Source organism: Myotis myotis, unplaced genomic scaffold (assembly GCF_014108235.1).
Source record: "Myotis myotis isolate mMyoMyo1 unplaced genomic scaffold, mMyoMyo1.p scaffold_m19_p_11, whole genome shotgun sequence".
NCBI lineage: Eukaryota > Metazoa > Chordata > Mammalia > Chiroptera > Vespertilionidae > Myotis > Myotis myotis.
The window spans coordinates 16,373,536-16,390,767 of record NW_023416315.1 but is presented as its reverse complement, the minus strand read 5'-3'; the positions used below and the strand labels follow the sequence as shown (position 1 = coordinate 16,390,767).

Here is a 17,232-nt window from a genome sequence, read left to right as displayed (position 1 = left end):
AGAGACATGGTGGATTATTAACTTTCACTCTTTTCATAAAATGAAGCATAAGTTCTTCACAATAGTGCATTGAGATGCAATTAGCAGTATTTATGTATTGCCTGCATTGGATTGCTTCTGCATCTAGATAATTACATGTTCAGATTTCTGTAGGCATTTCCTGTAAATGGGTTATAGTTTTCAAATATTCCCATTTTGTACAATTCCAAGTTTTATGATAACATACTATATGTACGTGACATAGTTTTAGTATGTCATTTATTATTGTGCATTTTATCATTTGCCACCTAACATTACAGTGAGTGAACTTTTTTGAAAGAAGGAAGATATGATATGAAAAGAAAGTACTTTTGTACATAGATTACGTTTTGGCTTGCTAGGGCCAATATATAGCCGCCTTCTCCACCACTACTTCCATTATGTTTTTACTACCATTTTTTTAAACTAATACCATATGATAAAATAATAATGAAGGAAAAAAGAAAAGGGAATTAATCTGTCCTTTACTTTTAATTACCTTAATGGTCATTTGGATCACAGAGTCAGTCCAATTGCCATACAAATTGTGGTAATAGAAAGGACTCAATAAGTTGAAAAAAAGATGGCTTTGATGTTACATGGCTGAGTCAATTAACAAACACTTTGAGCTGCTTCTTCATGCAGAACATTGTGCTCACACTAAGGTGTTAGGATAATAAAATAGATATCTGCTCTAGAGAAGATCTCAGTGGGAGAACAGTCAGTCCTATAAAAGTTAGAATTTTTTGTGGTTATTATTGTTTGCTGTTAACTAATTTAAAGTGACTCACGGTTATTTTAATATCATGCCACCCATAAGTGGTAGTAGGGTATATTTTCAAAGTTCAAATATTGTTTTCTTTATTACAGGTTTCTTTTCTCCATGGAAATCTCCAAAGCCTGTAAGTTGGAATTATTATGCTTCTTCCTTTATTTCTAGTTATTATTATAATCCCATTAAGCAAGAGTTGGTGATTGGGTGACCTCAAAATCTCTTCAGCTTCAGAGATTCTGTGATGTCAAAACAAATCTGTGTCCCTATGTCTTGTATTTGCCCCACAAATACAAATAGTTCATCTTATTTTCCTATAAAGGCATTGCTGCCTGTTTTTTAATAAGTATACTTACAAAATGAGCATAAACACTACTCATTACAGTGTACTGAAAGTACTTTAGAAACCCTTTCACCCCCGTCAGAAATACTATCATCTTGATAACATGAAATTTTTAGAAACAATGCAAAGTACAGGCCCAAAGATCTTGACCTGCAAATTAAATTGGTTCCAGAAGAAATTTAGCTCTGTATATATTTCTATATTTATATTTACATTTTAATGTACACAGAGCTAAGTGTGTGTGTGTGTGTGTGTGTGTGTGTGTGTGTGTGTGTGTGTGTGTGCCCAAACCTGACAATCACTCAAAAGCGTACTTCTGAATCTTCTTCAGACACTGGTGATCTACCATGCCAGTGTAGAAGGCTGATGGACTCGGTAATCTTTGTGTAAGGCTTGGTTAACAAGTTGACTTTGCAATCAGAAATGATCTTTATTTGCTATCAGATTGAAACTAGTAATTGTCCAAGTCCCAAAAGCTTGGACTGGTTTTCCGGGGTCCCGTTTTACGTGTTAGAATACCCTGACTGGACTGTGTAAAACCCAGGACTAGACGTGATTCGTGTCCAAAGACACTCAGGGAATCACTTCCTCTACCTACTTCTTCTCTTACCTCTGACAGTAATCAACTCTGAAGAAAGTGCCCCTAGGGTGGCCAGTGAGTAGGGAATTCTTGAGTTAATTTTATGCTTCTTTTATTTCTTTTACTGAGGGAATATTTAACTGCTTGATTTTGTCATTTTAGAAATGGAGATAATATAATTTTGCATACTTTTCAAGTGTAATAACTGGCTTAATTAAATAACATGTCTTGAAAATGGTTTGAAGATGTGAAAATAAAGTGTTGTTGAGCCCCTAATATGCCTGAGCTCTAGGCTTCTCTCAAAGAGAGACGAGGCAGCCCCGAGCTGGAAGGAGGAACTGACAGTGTCAGGGCCACAGAGCATCCTCACCAAGCGTGTCCTTGTTTTGGATTTGGCTCCTCTGGCCACAGAGAATATCAATTGAAAAAACCAGACCTATTGGGGCTTAGTAAACCATTTAGTGATGATATGATTTTGAAAGATGTATTTTAAAATGTTTAAAATGAAATTTGTTTTATCTTGGCTGAAATCTAAGTAATTCCTTCCTTTCATCACCAAGTTTAAATCTGTACTCCTTGGTTATACACACCTTTATCTAATGTAACAAGAAACCTTGCAACCTCATCATGGTGCTACAATTATGCAATTTAGTGATTTTCTTATATGTACCCCTTTTATACAAATTATGCCATTTGGCATAATTACAGCATTTTCTGTCATTAAGTAATTACATCCATAGTCAATAATTCCAAAAAAGGTTTTATAGAACCCAATTTATAATTAATCCTGAACCCATACACCATACAAAAGTTAAAGCTTGGATTTTTAGGTTCTAGGCTGAGTGAAGCTAGATTAGCCATCCATTTAATGTCCCCTATGTAACTGTCAGAAGTTCTTTAGACTGAGGACTATAATAAGGGTCAGTATAGTAGGTGATTTAGGGTATTGGCTTTCAAGGCATCCTGCCTAGGTGCAAATTTTGCTTCTAGCTCTGTGACCTACAACGTGCTGCTTAAGCTCACAGTATCTCAAGCTCTAGATCTGTACAATGGGGGACAATAATAATACCCCACTTGTGATAGTTGTGAAGTATACTAGTTAATCCATGTAAGGTGCTTAAAGCAGAGCCTCTACATGATGAGTTCTAAGTGTAAACTACAGTCATCCTATACATCAGACCTTTTATGCATAAACTCAACGATTTAATCACTTTATGAAAGAACATAGTTTGATAAGTATTCATTTAAACAAAGATATAAATATATGCACATAGTATATAGATTTATACACTCTCTCCTCCTCCTGGTCCTGTGTCACTCAACTCTCTGTCCTACTGATCCACATCTTAAACCAATCCACATCAAGATAGCCACTTCCCATCTAACAAGTAATACACTAATTGTAGTGACTTCTTGTTCTCTTTACCTTGAAGGGATCCAAGTTCGTACTTCAGATACAAAATCAAGCCAAATGCCTTCATCTCCAAGCCCTGCCCTAAAATAGTGAGTAGGTATGTTTAGACTACCCCAGCTTCTACAAGAAGCAAACAGAGTATTTCATGAGTTTTGGAGGAGGACCTGCACTTTCTCACAAGCCCTCTCCTCCAGTGTGCACCCTAGAATCAGAAGGTAGGGTTTTAAAAAGTACCCCACCATGATTGGTTTTTTTCATTCTACTGTTTGATGCCCTGTTATCGACTGTATGTCTACTCTGTCCACTGATATTTATGTGACCACTGTCTCATACAGCCAGGCATTCATTCATTCACCAAGGGCAGCAGAGATAAAAGTCTTCTCCCAGATACAGAAAACAGCTCTTTCCATTTTTCCTTACCCTAGTGAGATGTCTATAAATAGCTTAAGTATGGACCCCACTGGGATTGGACAAGGCCCAAGCAGAAGCCTTATTGAGAGGAAGCCTGGCCACTAACACAGCTCCAGACAGGCTACTGCCAGGAAGAGCAAGTGAGGCCATGACCTGGGCAAGAGGACAGGATGAGAATCTAGGTTCATGAAGGTTGAGAGGAACAGTGAGCACAGAGAGTCCCAGCTGGAAAGCAAAAGTCCAGAGACCAGGTTGTCTAAGAAAGTAGGGAGAAGTCAACGGAGAGCACCCTTCAAAAGATAGTCAGCTCAGCACCACAGCCCCAGTGAGCAGGGGTGACCTTCTGTGTGGCAGGCAACTAATAACTCAATTTGGGGGTTGGGCTGTAGGACTGTAAGTCTGCTGTTTCTATAATTTCATAGGCATGGTGATTTTCTGCTCTTCAGTCTTTTAAGAACCCTGGCTGAGTGACTTGAGGGTTGATGAATGTCACAGCAAGATGTTGTGAATGCTTTACAACTGGACTCTTGACTAATTCCCCCATCTCTCTGCTAACGAAATTGTAAAATTTGTCAATCTGCCACAGAAGCTTTCCCAAACAGTGCCCAAGGCATTATTTGTTCTGTAGTTTTAAGAATTATTTTACAAATGCTAATATTTCACCTGAAGCATGTTTGCTGCATTGACTGTACATGAACAATACATATACCAGCAAAACCTCTGTGCGCCTCGGCTAGCCCTGACTGAAAGATGGGAGAAAGAGCTAAAGAGTTCTCTATGATGACAAGTGTGATGCTACAGCTTCTCAGACCACGTTTCTAATCTATTTACATTTTAGAGTTTAATATTTTATATTTGGGGACTGGAGGGGGGAAGTCACAGCCAGAATGCATCAAGTGGTGCCTAAGGTCAAAGTGAAAACTAAAAAAGAATATGCCTTTAACCACAAATGTGGGTCTTCCCATCATGGCAAAGACAACCAGAATGGATGACCAAGGGAACCCAGAATAGCATCCTCAATGAATTTTACTATCAAATGAATTCTGACTTTTGGATTTAAAGATTTTTACTAAATGGGGGCAAAAGGTAGATAATTATCTAAAACTCTAAGCAAATTTACCAATTATTCTTTTCAATGTATTATTATGTAAAAAAGCATTCAGTCATATATGGTTCTGACCCAGGGTCTGTCACTGACAGCTACTGGACCTCTCTGCAGTCCTAGAGATTATTTTTAAAATTAGGAAATTAAACTCAACTAAGGGTTTTACATCTTTGTTAGCTGTAGAAACTTTATTCAAATGAAATCTTTGTCGGTGGCACATATAGAAAACAAATGAAAATGAAGCCACTTGTCTTAGTCCCTTCAGACTGTTACAACAAAATACCATAGACTGGGTGGCTTACATACAACAGAAATTTCTTTCTCAGATCTGGAGACTGGGAAGTCCAAGATCAAGGCACCTGCAGATTCAGTGTCTGGTGAGAGCTCACTTCCTAGATGGCCCTCTTTCTTCTGTCACCTTCTCTGGCAGAAGGGACTAGGGAGTGCTCTGGGGTTTCCTTTGTAAGGACAATAATCCCATTCGTGAGGGCTCCACCATCATGAACGAATCACTTCCCAAAGCCCCCATGTCCTAGTACCATCACCTTGGGCATTAGAATTTCAACATATGAATTTTGGGGAGACACAAACATTTAGATCATAGCACCAATCTTACCAACCTTATTTGTTGAAAGGAGTTTGGTAACCCATTTCTTTCCTAATTTGCTGGCTCACCTGGCCCCTGCCACGGTCCAAGTTAGGTGAGCAGATCACAGGAACCTTTGTGCTACACTGTGACCTGTACAGGACATGGTGTCTCACATATTTAAAATATTTATCACTGATAGGTGAGAGCTGGCATCGAAGCCCTCACTAAAATACAACCAGCGTGAAAACAAAAGCAGGGCTGTCAGCAGGGGACAGAGTTATAATTCTGTCAAACTTAAAATAGTGTGCATCAAAACTGGTTTTGAAAAAAGAACAAATGGCCATATTTTTTGACTAAACATTTTCTGGCTTACTCTGTGTTGTAATATAACAATGAGAAAATCTGCATCCCCCTGCAGGCTCTTCCCCCAACATGATCTATTTGAGGAGATGTGCAATTACAGTTGGGCATGATGAGTGGTATGAGGGTAGGAGAGAGTGCTGTGAGAACGCCCAGGAGGGACATGTAACCAGATCAGGAATGGTCAGCGAACATCTCCTACAAGAGGAGATGCCTCATCTGAATCTACTGGCCAGATAAAATGAAGAAGGGATTTGGAAGAGCAGAAAAAATGATGAACATTGCAGGTAGAAGGAGAAATTAAGAAAGTGTGCAAAGGTTCACAGGCAGGAGAGAACCCAAAGGAAATGAGAGGAGAGACCATCAGCAGATACAAGAAAAATATCAGAATCTGGGTCATGGTGAGCCACTAACTTCCTATTAGGGAGTTTGGCCTTTCTCCTGAGGACCATGCTGACCCGATGCAGAATTTTAGGCAAGAGAGTACCTAGTCTAATTTTTACACAAAGCAGGAAAGTAGAAGGTAAGTTTGAATGAGGAATCAGTTGACCATTGAATGAAGGTGAAGTTGGTTGTGCCGATAGGTGATCTCAGTGAACCTGGCTTTTTCCTTGATAAAAGGCCGTTAGTCCCTGCTTTATCTGCCTCACAAGGTTGTGGTGAGGATTAAAGAAGTTACTGTGTATCAAAGAACATAGGAAACTGGCAAGTTTCCCATAGTCCTTTAATAAATTGTGGTGGCAGTAACTGCAGCCATATTTGGGAGAAGAAACTAGCAGATGTAAATGAAGCTTCATAGAAGACTTTGGTGTGTGTTTTTTGTGTGTGTTTTTTTCATAGAAGACTTTGAACAATTCAAAAATCCCGGATGGTTATATTATTATAAACTGTAAGGAAAGTAACTGAATGTTCAAAAATAGGAGATTGTTGGGATATGTATAGCTGTCAAAAGAACATGTGCAGACTATTTTATCTTCTTCTGTTTCGGTAAAAATAGTGTCATGCATTGGGTCCATATTAGAAAAGGAACAGTTCGATATACTCCTCAGTACTTGCACGTAAATTATCTTGAGATGCATGTTACTTTTATTTTATAGGGGGAAAACAGACTCAGAGAGATTAAGTGATTTGCTGAAAATTACCAGCCTACAGGTGACAAGGTTATATAAGTTTGCATTCAAAATTCAGGCACCACTTGTATTTATAACTGCTACTTTATTGTACAGACATAGAATCCTTTCTCTCAAGGCACTTGTACCAAAGATTTAAAATGTTTCATGGGAGAAAAGTCCACAGGGCAAGAAAGTCTAACTTAAAGGTGAGGATTGTTGTACGTAACAAAGGAAACAGCAAGAAAGAATATGTCCATCATTCTCTCTATTCTTTTTCACTTTCCAGATCATGGACCGATGGGAGAATCAAGGCAGTCCTCAGACGAGTTTATCTGCTCCGGCCATACCACAGAACCTGCCCTTCCCACCCGCTCTTCACAGGAGCTCCTTTCCTGACTCAACAGAGGCCTTTGACCCCAGGAAGCCTGACCCATATGAGCTCTACGAGAAATCTAGAGCCATTTATGAAAGTAGGCGTAAGTGAAAGCCACCTAAAACAAGGGTTACATGAATAATAGCTGAAGCCCTGCTAGGAGTTATACTGAGGCTGAAATGATCTGGTGTGATTTTATGTTTTGAAATTCAAATTATGTCTCAAAAGTAGGGCCAGCTGATCTAAACGTCTCTTTAAAAAAAAGCTGTCAACTCTAGAAAAAACTTATAGCTTTTGGTTAAATTTTATTTACCATTCCCACTGAGGAAAATGAGGAATGTCTTTGGGATGGGGAAGGGGGCGAAAGAGGTTGCTAGTTTTGTTTGCACCAAATAATAAGAAATGCTGGGGATTTTCATGTTTAATCTGATCTTGAGTCTGAAGTTTACATTTTTCTTGGAGCCTAGAATGCAGGCACTGGAGAATTTGGGGCTGGGAGCAAATGTTAACCAAATCCTTCCATCGCACAAACATGAAAGGAATGGTTTCAAAAGCAGCCCCGAGCCAGGTGCCAATTATTTCTACCAGAGGCTTGTCTTCTCATTTAATGCAGTGGAGCCCGTTTGAAAGTTCAGCCATAAAACAAATTAATCGTGTGTGCACTTGACATCCTATTTGAAGGTCCTCTGAAATTATTTCATTGCACTTTATAAATATTAGACAACAAAAGTTTTTAATATTGCATATGCATTCCTCGTGCCTCTTTCCACCATCTCTAACAGGTCATCTCTGCCAAATGTTAGAGGACAGGAATCTGAAGGGCACGAATGTACAATCTGTGAGGGAAAGACACAGCATAATATGAGCATGAGTAGATGGATCGAGAAGCCTAGCCTAGTGGAATGGGTTTGGTCCCTGGTGCTCTTATTTACGGTCTACTGATTTCCTTTGATTCGCTGTTCTGCCAGTGTCTTCCTTCCAACTTTATCACTGAAGCATGAATAGCAAGTTTTAAATTGTGTGTGATCTCAGAGGAGCTCAAGTCTGCTTGCTCTTTGATGAGCACAGGGGCCAAGAATTATGCACCCAGCTGGTAGGGGGAAAGTAGACATAATACCTTCTCCCCCTCCTCTTCAACTCTTTGTAAAAGTAATTTTGGTGGGTAAAATAGTTAGGACAGCAGGCCATTGAGCAATTATTTTCATCAAATTTTTTAAATAATTGGCTATGTATTTCATTCTTCCTCTTTTGGATAAACAACTGAAATGCCTTTGAAGGATTATGTAGTTAGAATGACTTTGCAGTGATAGAGTAAGAAGAAAGTAGTTACTTTTAGCTAGATAGTATAGGGTATAATTTCAGAGTATTAATGTTCATTAAACTGAAAAAAAATTGAAAAGATTTCAGGACAGTTCTTAATACCTTTTATGCTTCAGTAACCAAGTATTCATTGAATACTTTACTCTCGGCACGGTGGGGAGATATAAAAAATGAGTAATATGCCTTGCTCTCACAAGTTTGAGGAAATAAAAAGAATGAGTATAAAGAAATGGAGACCAGGACACAGCAGAAGTTCTAACAGGGAAGGTAGGAATGCATTGCAGGATTAAAATCTCACTCTGAGCCCGTGGCTTGTTTAGTGCTTTAATTTGAGAGAGAGAGAGAGAGAGAGGAAGAAAGAGGGGGAGAGAAAAACATAGATACAAGAGAGAAACATCAATCGGTTGCCACCTGTACACACCCAACTGGAGATGGAACCCTCAACCTCGGCATGTGCCCTGACCAGGAATTGAACCTGTGGCCTTTTGGTTCTCGGCATGACGCTCCAACCAACTGAGGCACAACGGCCAGGGCTGTTCAGTTTTTTTATTACATTTAGGAAGCATCCAGAAATGCTTCTGCCTGTTTTTGTCCCTTCATTAGTCATCTGCTTCCATCCTTTTGCAGTTTCCAAACCAATGCAAGGCTTTATTATCCAGGGCAAAAGCAATGTTGGTATTTATTCCATCTTCTTTTTATGGTGCCCTAATACTGTTGTGTCCCTTATTTTCCAAGCCGAAATTGTCATGACCTTCTTTTCAACCCAGAAAGAATTCTGATTTCTTTATCTAGCCGCTGCAATGCTGTTTCTGTTCATTGCCTTTCTGCTCCTCACCTGTAATAAACCAAGCAAACCAGTCTACCTTAACCTGCCCTTTCTTTTCCAGTCTTCCTATGGGAGCACTTTATCCCCACGGCTCCACAGCCACAGGAACAACAAACATCCTGATTCCCCACCTTGTGCCCTCTGCCCCCATCAGCGCCCCTCCTATGTCACTGCTGCTGCCACTGTGCTCATGCCCCGCCCCCCCCACACTTCTTGTTATCACCAATCTCTCTAATGTTTCTAAGGTTACAGCAATGTTTTCAGGGTCACAATTCTTAGGAAGTCAAAAGAGGGCGAGCTCATTTTCTTTCCCATCCTTTTCTATCACGTTATTTCATAACACTAAATGGGGTGTGAATGAAACACAGAGCCCATGGCAAGGTTAGAAAGCTTTACCCTGAAGAATAAGGAAACAAAAACAAAAGCGAAGCGTGGTACCACTTGCTCTAGTCTCTGGACAGCTGATCTGTCTACTCTGCTTGTGGACATGCAAATGTCTTGAAAGAACGAACCAGCCCTTGGCCTCCATTCACTTCCGGTTTCCAACCATGAAAAAGTTTCATTCTCTCATTTAAATATTTAGAAAATACCCCCCAATTTTTTTTTTTAATGAATGGGGGAAAACTCAGTCTACTTCTCACCATCCTCAAATAGTTTTTTTTTTAAAATGATCATGAGATGTATGCATCCACACAAAAGGCCCATATTCAAAATATTGATTGTGAACCACTCCTCTTCTTATTCCTTTGAATCACATGCATCATATTTAGGTATGTATCTATGTATTTTTGTGTCCCTGGGCTTTTTTTCTGAGTGAAAAATCAGTGGGACCGGGGAAAGAATGGAAAGGAATCCTGACCAATGCTATCTAAACCAAGTCCTTTGACATTTTCCCTGGCCTGTAGTGATCTCATGGTATCCTCCTTTGCAACCAGATCCAAAGCTACAGAGATTTTTGGAATTCACATTCAAAACTGGGTTGCAGCAACTGAATAAAAGGAGGCACCTCCACCCACGAGCTTCTGCTGTACAGAGCTACAAATGTTTGTTGTATCACGGCTGTCAAGAAGTGTTTGGATCCAAGTCACCCATCCCCTGCAAATGATGGAAACTTATCAAGTGATGTAGATGCTGCTGTGCCTCGTTTGGCTCATAATTAGATTATGCTGACATTTTAATGTGCAGGCACAGGACATCTTAATAAAAATGTATTCCTAGGGGGAAATGTAGTGATTTTAAACCAACAACGACAACCATAGGATACTGGTATCCCATGAAACAGAACATGACAAGTCCACGCTTATAGAAGAAAGCGACAAACACCTCCCATCTCCATGAGGCCTTCTCTTGAGGAGGTGGGACTGAAAAAAGAAGGAAGATTCTTCCACCTGGAAGAACATCAGGCCGAGTAACCAGAGGTGGCACCTTCAGGCTCCACATCCATCAACAAGAAAGCATGAGCCACTCAGCATGTATCTAGAACTCTGCTGGGCACCCACAAGAGGACAACCATGAGAAAGCATCTCTGCTCATACAAAGCTCACAGTGAAATTGGGAGACAAAGAAAATCATAGGAAAACAATTTCTGAAAGAGACTGCATTACACAACACAGCAAATAATATCAGTATTTTAACATGCGAAATCGTGTAGTAAATATAGACAATAGTTTCAATACAATTAGATAATTAGACCAATAATTTCTCATTTCATGTGCAAAATTGATATTTAATCCATATTTAATCCAAAGAATGTCCCTTATTAAATATCTTTTAATTATAAAAAATCTAGTTAGTCTTTATTGGAGAAGCTGTGCAAAAAGAATTTTTTGTACCAACGTCATTCCATATAAAAGAATTATGACCTCCCCAAAAAAATCCTAAAACAAGTTTTGACCAATGGGGTTTCTGGAATTTTGTGTTAATTATTTAAGCATTGAACCTCTGGCATTACCAGCAATTCCTAGAAAAGAGCAAAAATCTTCCCACCCCCTTCTCTACTCAAGACTTTTAGATAAATGTCACTTTTTTCTGGTTTTAGCCTCTCCTGATAATTGACTTCTTGCTGTCCCCATTACTTTTCAATTTTAAAATTGAAAGCAAAGGAAACTAGTCCCTGCTGACTTACGGCATAAGCCATGCTATTTTATACTTCTACCTCCTCTGTCCTTTCCCCATGGATCTCATGAAAGAAGGAGTTTAATTTTCTCTGCAATCACAAGAGGAAGGGCTTGCATTTTCTTGGTTTGTGTGCTAACATTCTGAATGTTGGGCTATTTACACCATGGCTAACCTTGAAGCCCTCACTGCTCTCCTCCTGCTGCCATTCTTTCTCTCTATGATTGCGTCATCGCTTCAACCACATGTTTCTGATATGATAAACATTTTATAACGGCCTGCTCACCCATGAGAGTACAGTTTGTTTAGAACAGTCCTGCCCTGTGTTGTCCTGGCATAATTACTAATAGCTCTCCTTTCACTCACCAGGTTGTCCTTATTTGAATGACAAATTATATGGCTTCCTTTTAGCACATCATCTATTAAAGAAATAGACATCATTACTGTCCAAGAAAAGCATATATCTAAGTGTACAGACCATGAATAAAAATTTTAATACCTACTCTGATAAATAATTTCTTTCAAGTTACCTTATTTGGTGGACTGAATTTTTGCCCATACATGTTTTACCCCTAATTTGAAGTAAAAGACTTACTTGATGACTTGTTAGTAGCCAAACTCCCAGCCAACTCCTCCCATATGCAGAAAATTGTACACATGTACAAATACAGAGAATGGCAAACTAAGTAGAGGAAATAGGGAGCAGGGCTTCATACATTCAAGTACTATGTCATGGACTTCTTATTCTTATCACAGAGAATAAGTCAGATTCAACATCACAATCATCACAGGACCAATCGGGCTTAATTTTGTCTGTCTTCCTGACCCTAGGAAAAATTATACCTACATAACTGCAGTAGATGGATATCATGACTCCTCTCTTTATTGCCAAGCAAGGGAATACAGAGCGCTTCCCAAAGAAAATGACTTTGTAATCTTACACAATAAAGTTTTGATCATGCTAATGAAGGGGATTTAGGAATGAGGACCTTGTCCTGTTGCGTCAGTTTTCTTTAAGCCAGGCTTATTCTCAAGGTTTGTCTCATCCTCAGTTCATGAGGCCATTTCTTGGGCATCCTCCTCACTGTGGGCTCAGAAGCTGGAGCAGACAAGCAGATGAAAACAGAAAGAGGCAAAGGACAATCCCTATTCCCTGAAACTCTACCCTCACGGATCTACACCTTGGCATGAACCCAACTTGAGTTATGACTGAAGTTTTACAAACTTTTTTCTCTTCACATTGAACCTTAGTTATTATAAGTAAACAATTTATGAGGTACAACATGTCCATACTCCTTTGCAGTAAGACATCATTCAGATGTAAGATCATAAAAACGTCAGGGATCCGTATGGTATAATGTGCCTTAGAGTATGACCTCTTTGAAATAGAAATGCCTCTGGAATTTCTTCAAAGGGAGCTCACACCATCACTTTTTCTTTCCATAAATTAGGAAGCATTGCCCCATAACAGGCGGTAAGGCTCACACCAAAGGTGGCAATCTAAAGTAACCGCAGGCCATTAAAGAGCATAATGGAGGAGCAGACTGTATTTTAGTGCTCTACTTGACATGAAATTATAAATTGTAGCCAATCAAAAATGGACAATTGTGCTTTTCACATCTACGGTTTTTATTCTGCTCTTTTGTGGTTCATTGTTCATTGTGGAATTTTCATGTTTCAATATTATAATGCTCATATAATTCATGGCTAATCGCAAATGGGCGGTTGAATTTCTAAACCATCAATTTTTCTGCAGCTCTTTCTTTGTCATTACTGAGCAAGGGTTGTAGTTAGCATAGTCTCCCATGCTAAGAGCAGAACCACCTGGAAAGAGGAGGCAGTATAAAAATACTATCCCCCACAGCACAGCCCTGGAAACACTAAGTGGAAACTGATGGGGACAGCCACGTGACACCAGGTAGAGGCACGTGATGCACAGTGCTCACAACCGGAGCTCCAAATCCTGTACAAGCCTTCTGCTGGAGCCTACCTGTCTCCAGTCTTCTTTGCCTTTATAATTAAATACCTAATATGGTCACACTGGACATATCAATAGGTTTGGAAAGATTTTGATAAACTTATGGATGCCACAGCTACAGGCAGCCAATGAGTAATTATAGAAGGCTACCTGACCTTCCTAGGGAACATCCTCAGGTCTAGTACTGCTGCATCAAGCCTGCCTCATCTGCCCGGACCTTGCTGGTGTCCGATGGCCTTAAAGTACCACCCACAAATGCCCTCTGGAGTGCTATTGAAATATTTAAATAAGATGACCTGCAAATGATAAGACACTTTTACCAGTGACTTTAACATGAGAATCATAAATAAACTATGAAAAATTAATAATATTATCATTTAAAATGTCCTGAACTGTACTATGAAGGTTAATTTCATATACCTTTGCCCCAAGGGAAAATCGTTATTGCCGTCTTTAATATAATTTATATTATGGTTTGATCTGTGTAACAAATTTGCCTTTCAGCTGGAGTTTCTGATATATCACATTATGTATCATTTTATAGTTATAATATATTGATAAAGAAGATCAGTAACTTCAGTTAAGCTGTCTTTGCCATTTTTAATATGTAGATTTTAATTTGGAAATCTAATTTCAAAGATAATATTTTCAGGTAGCTTTGCAAATAACTATGGTAATATTTACTTTTCTAACAGGTTCCTTTTAATAAAGAAAGTTACTATGATATGAGTTAAGTAATAAATAGTTAAATAAAAGTTAGGTTGGGGACACATTTTTCACACGTATTTTAAAAACTAGATCCAATCCAGTAGCTTATAAATTTATTTCATTCAGTGTTCAAAACTTAATGCTCCTGGAATCAGACAGAAGACAATGGGAGGGGGAATAATGTGTGAAGTAAACTCTAAAATGAGTCCTTGATTGAAAGTTATTTAGTATGTCAAAGCATTTTGTTGGTAGCACAAGTTGACGATGTAACTGAAAGAACTTTCATGAATAAATATGAGACCATCAGGGCTGAAGTAAACTGAGTGTAATTGCTGGATGACAAGTAGGTCCTAGTGAGATTATGATAATATAAAATGTCAGGTTTACAACTAATGGAAGTGTTTAGTGGTAGCAGTCTCCTGATACTGCTCTCTCTTTTGATGAAAGTACATTTCTCAATTTATAATCCTGACCTAAGCAGTCACACTAAACATGGAGATTTAAAAAAAAAAACAATTCTGCTAGACAACTAATGTGCCTTTGCTGTGAAAACACAGACTGCCTGGCAGGTGTGATCATCCTGCCTGAGACTAGCTGCGCAGGGTCCAGCGGGGAACACGTCAAACACGTAAGGACTCCAACCCTATCAGCACCCGCAAGAGGCTTCCCTTTCCATTTCTTTGTTGAGTAGTGTAGAACTCTATTTGAAATAAACGAAGTTTAATTAGTAAGTAATCAGAATTTGGTCTTATTTTAAATATCTTTTAAATGTAATGACATAATATTAGTGCTTCATATGTGTGTGTATATATTTCAAAGTGTGTTCTAATATTGTATACTCATGTTCATGAATTTATATGTAGCATAGACATCATAATTCCCATGAGCAATCTCTATTGCTAAAATAAACCAATTTAACTCAATTACTGATACATAAGTTCAACTCTCCAGAGTAAATATCAAAATATCTGGACCGGTATACATAAATCATCACAGTCATTGATTCAATTTTCCACTTTTAATTATAATACGTAGTTGATGTCACAATATCATAACATGATTTTAAAAGACCTGTATTTGTTGCATATATTTTGGATTCTGGATTGACTTTACTTTCAAATAAGCATTCTTATAATGAGAATCAAAGGTTGGTATTTGGAAATGGTAATCTTTTTTCCATTTTGATCTAAAGGAATTCAGGTTTTTCTATTTTACATGCATGTAAAATAAATACATTTATAGACATGTTCATATACATAAAACAGTAAATCTGTCCACTAATTCCCATAGATTTTAGAGGAAAAAATAATCATTAAACATGAGCACAAATTGGGGGTGAGACATAATATCAACAAAAAGAAAGTAAAGATGAATTTTAAAATGCCATAAATGAGTTTCGATTTTAATTCCCCCTTTTCCCATCCAGAACAAGTGCCAACAAGGACCAGTTTTCGAATGGATTCCTCTGGCAAGTATCCTCCAGTTCTCACAGTCCTGTGAATGATGTCTTCCATTTTGTGTAACAAATCATTCTTCTGAGCAGTATCGGTTAATTAGTATGTAATCACTGTGCTAATTTTATCCGCCTACAAAAGCATGTATTTAAGATAGAAAGTAGGTCTCATCAAGGTGAGCCTACATGACTGTCAAGGAAATAAAAAAGAAGAAAACAGTCATATTTACTCATTTATTTCATAAAATGCTTTAGTTAAAGGCAAGATTAAAAAGCAGGTGACAAGGCCACCAGACTGACTAGATCCATGCCGTAGCTTCTAGCCACATGTGGCTATTGGGCATTTGAAATGTGTCTACTCTGAGTTTGAATATGCTGTAAGATGTGTGTCAAGTCTACACCAGATTTCAAATACAGTACAAAAAAAATACAGAAATGTATATCTCAATTATTTTATATTGATTAAGGCTTAAATAATATTTTGACTATATTAGGTTTAAAAATATTATTACGTTTTATTGTACCTGTTTTGATTTGCTTTTTAAAATGTGGCTACTAGAAGTTTTTTAATTACTTATATTGACTACATTTTATTTATATTGGAAATCCCTAGTCTAAATACATATAAATAAGAAGCTAGAATATGTAAAGAGATCTGCAATTTAGACATTTTCAAAGAACTTATTAAAAATTTTGCTAATAGAATGAAATTATTTTCACATCAGTTAAATATCTATATAAATTTAATTTTTTAACCATTCCAATTATAAAATGCTACATTTCAATCGTTTTTAAGTTAGATTAGAATATTATAATTTCAAGTATAAGAGCTGTTAGTGATAATAAATTTACTTAAAAGGAAAAAAAATTTGACCTAACCATTCTGAAAATACTTCCCAATTTGGTTTGGGCTAAAATATTTAATGTTATTGTGGAAATGAAGAAAGAAAAGGAAGATTCAGATTTTTTTATTCCTAAGAAGTGCTTTGAACAGCTGATTAGAGCACTGGATTGAAAGCCAGAACACTGAAACAATTGCAGAAAAGAGCGTTTTATAATAATAGTACTATTTCAGGTCTGTAGGCTCACAGCACACATCTCTAGAGTGTTTCCATGATGACAGCTCATTATCCATCTCAGCATGTTCTAACACCCCCCTGGAGAATATATGTGCTCGAGATCATTTCATTCTGTAAGTTTCCATGTCATTTTTTTGGATATGTAGAAAATATGGACGATACTGCTTAGCATTTTGTCCTCAAATAATGTCCTCAAATATTTGCTTATCTTGGTCTGAAAATTTTTATAGCATGATTATTCTTATATGCTGACGGGAAAAGCCTTATAATTTTTAAGAATATCTTATGCCTAGAGGGAAAATGAGACCTAGTAATTACAGTTGCAAAATGAAATCAGGACTTAATTTGAGATTCTAAATCTCAGTGCCCTAGCCACAGCAGGCACGTTTCTTTAAAAATCTCAGCTTCTGAAAGTACTTTATTTAAAAACAAAAGAAGGAAGGGAAGGGCCACCTAATAGTTTAGATTACCTTGATGTATGTGCAAAATACTATTTTTACATTTCAAAAGATACAAGTTACTTAAAAGAGAATTATAGTGTAGTTGAGTATATGCAAGACAGATTTTCAAGAAGATAACCAATCCAAATATTTTGTTAAATGTCCACACAAGTTATCAAAATATTCTGGAAAATTATGACTGAATCCAAAATAAATAAATCTCCTAGAGTACTGCT

General features: G+C 37.7%; 1 protein-coding gene across 1 annotated transcript in view; it reads left to right on the top strand.

Annotated features, from left to right (window-relative positions):
* MAGI2 (membrane associated guanylate kinase, WW and PDZ domain containing 2) overlaps nt 1-17,232 on the top strand; it is a 1,152,561-nt gene that overhangs the window by 984,223 nt on the left and 151,106 nt on the right. The window contains exons 11-13 of the mRNA XM_036327675.1: nt 889-920; nt 6,991-7,180; nt 15,451-15,492. Coding sequence (XP_036183568.1) covers nt 889-920; nt 6,991-7,180; nt 15,451-15,492 — 264 coding nt within the window. The remainder of the gene's footprint in view (nt 1-888; nt 921-6,990; nt 7,181-15,450; nt 15,493-17,232) is intronic.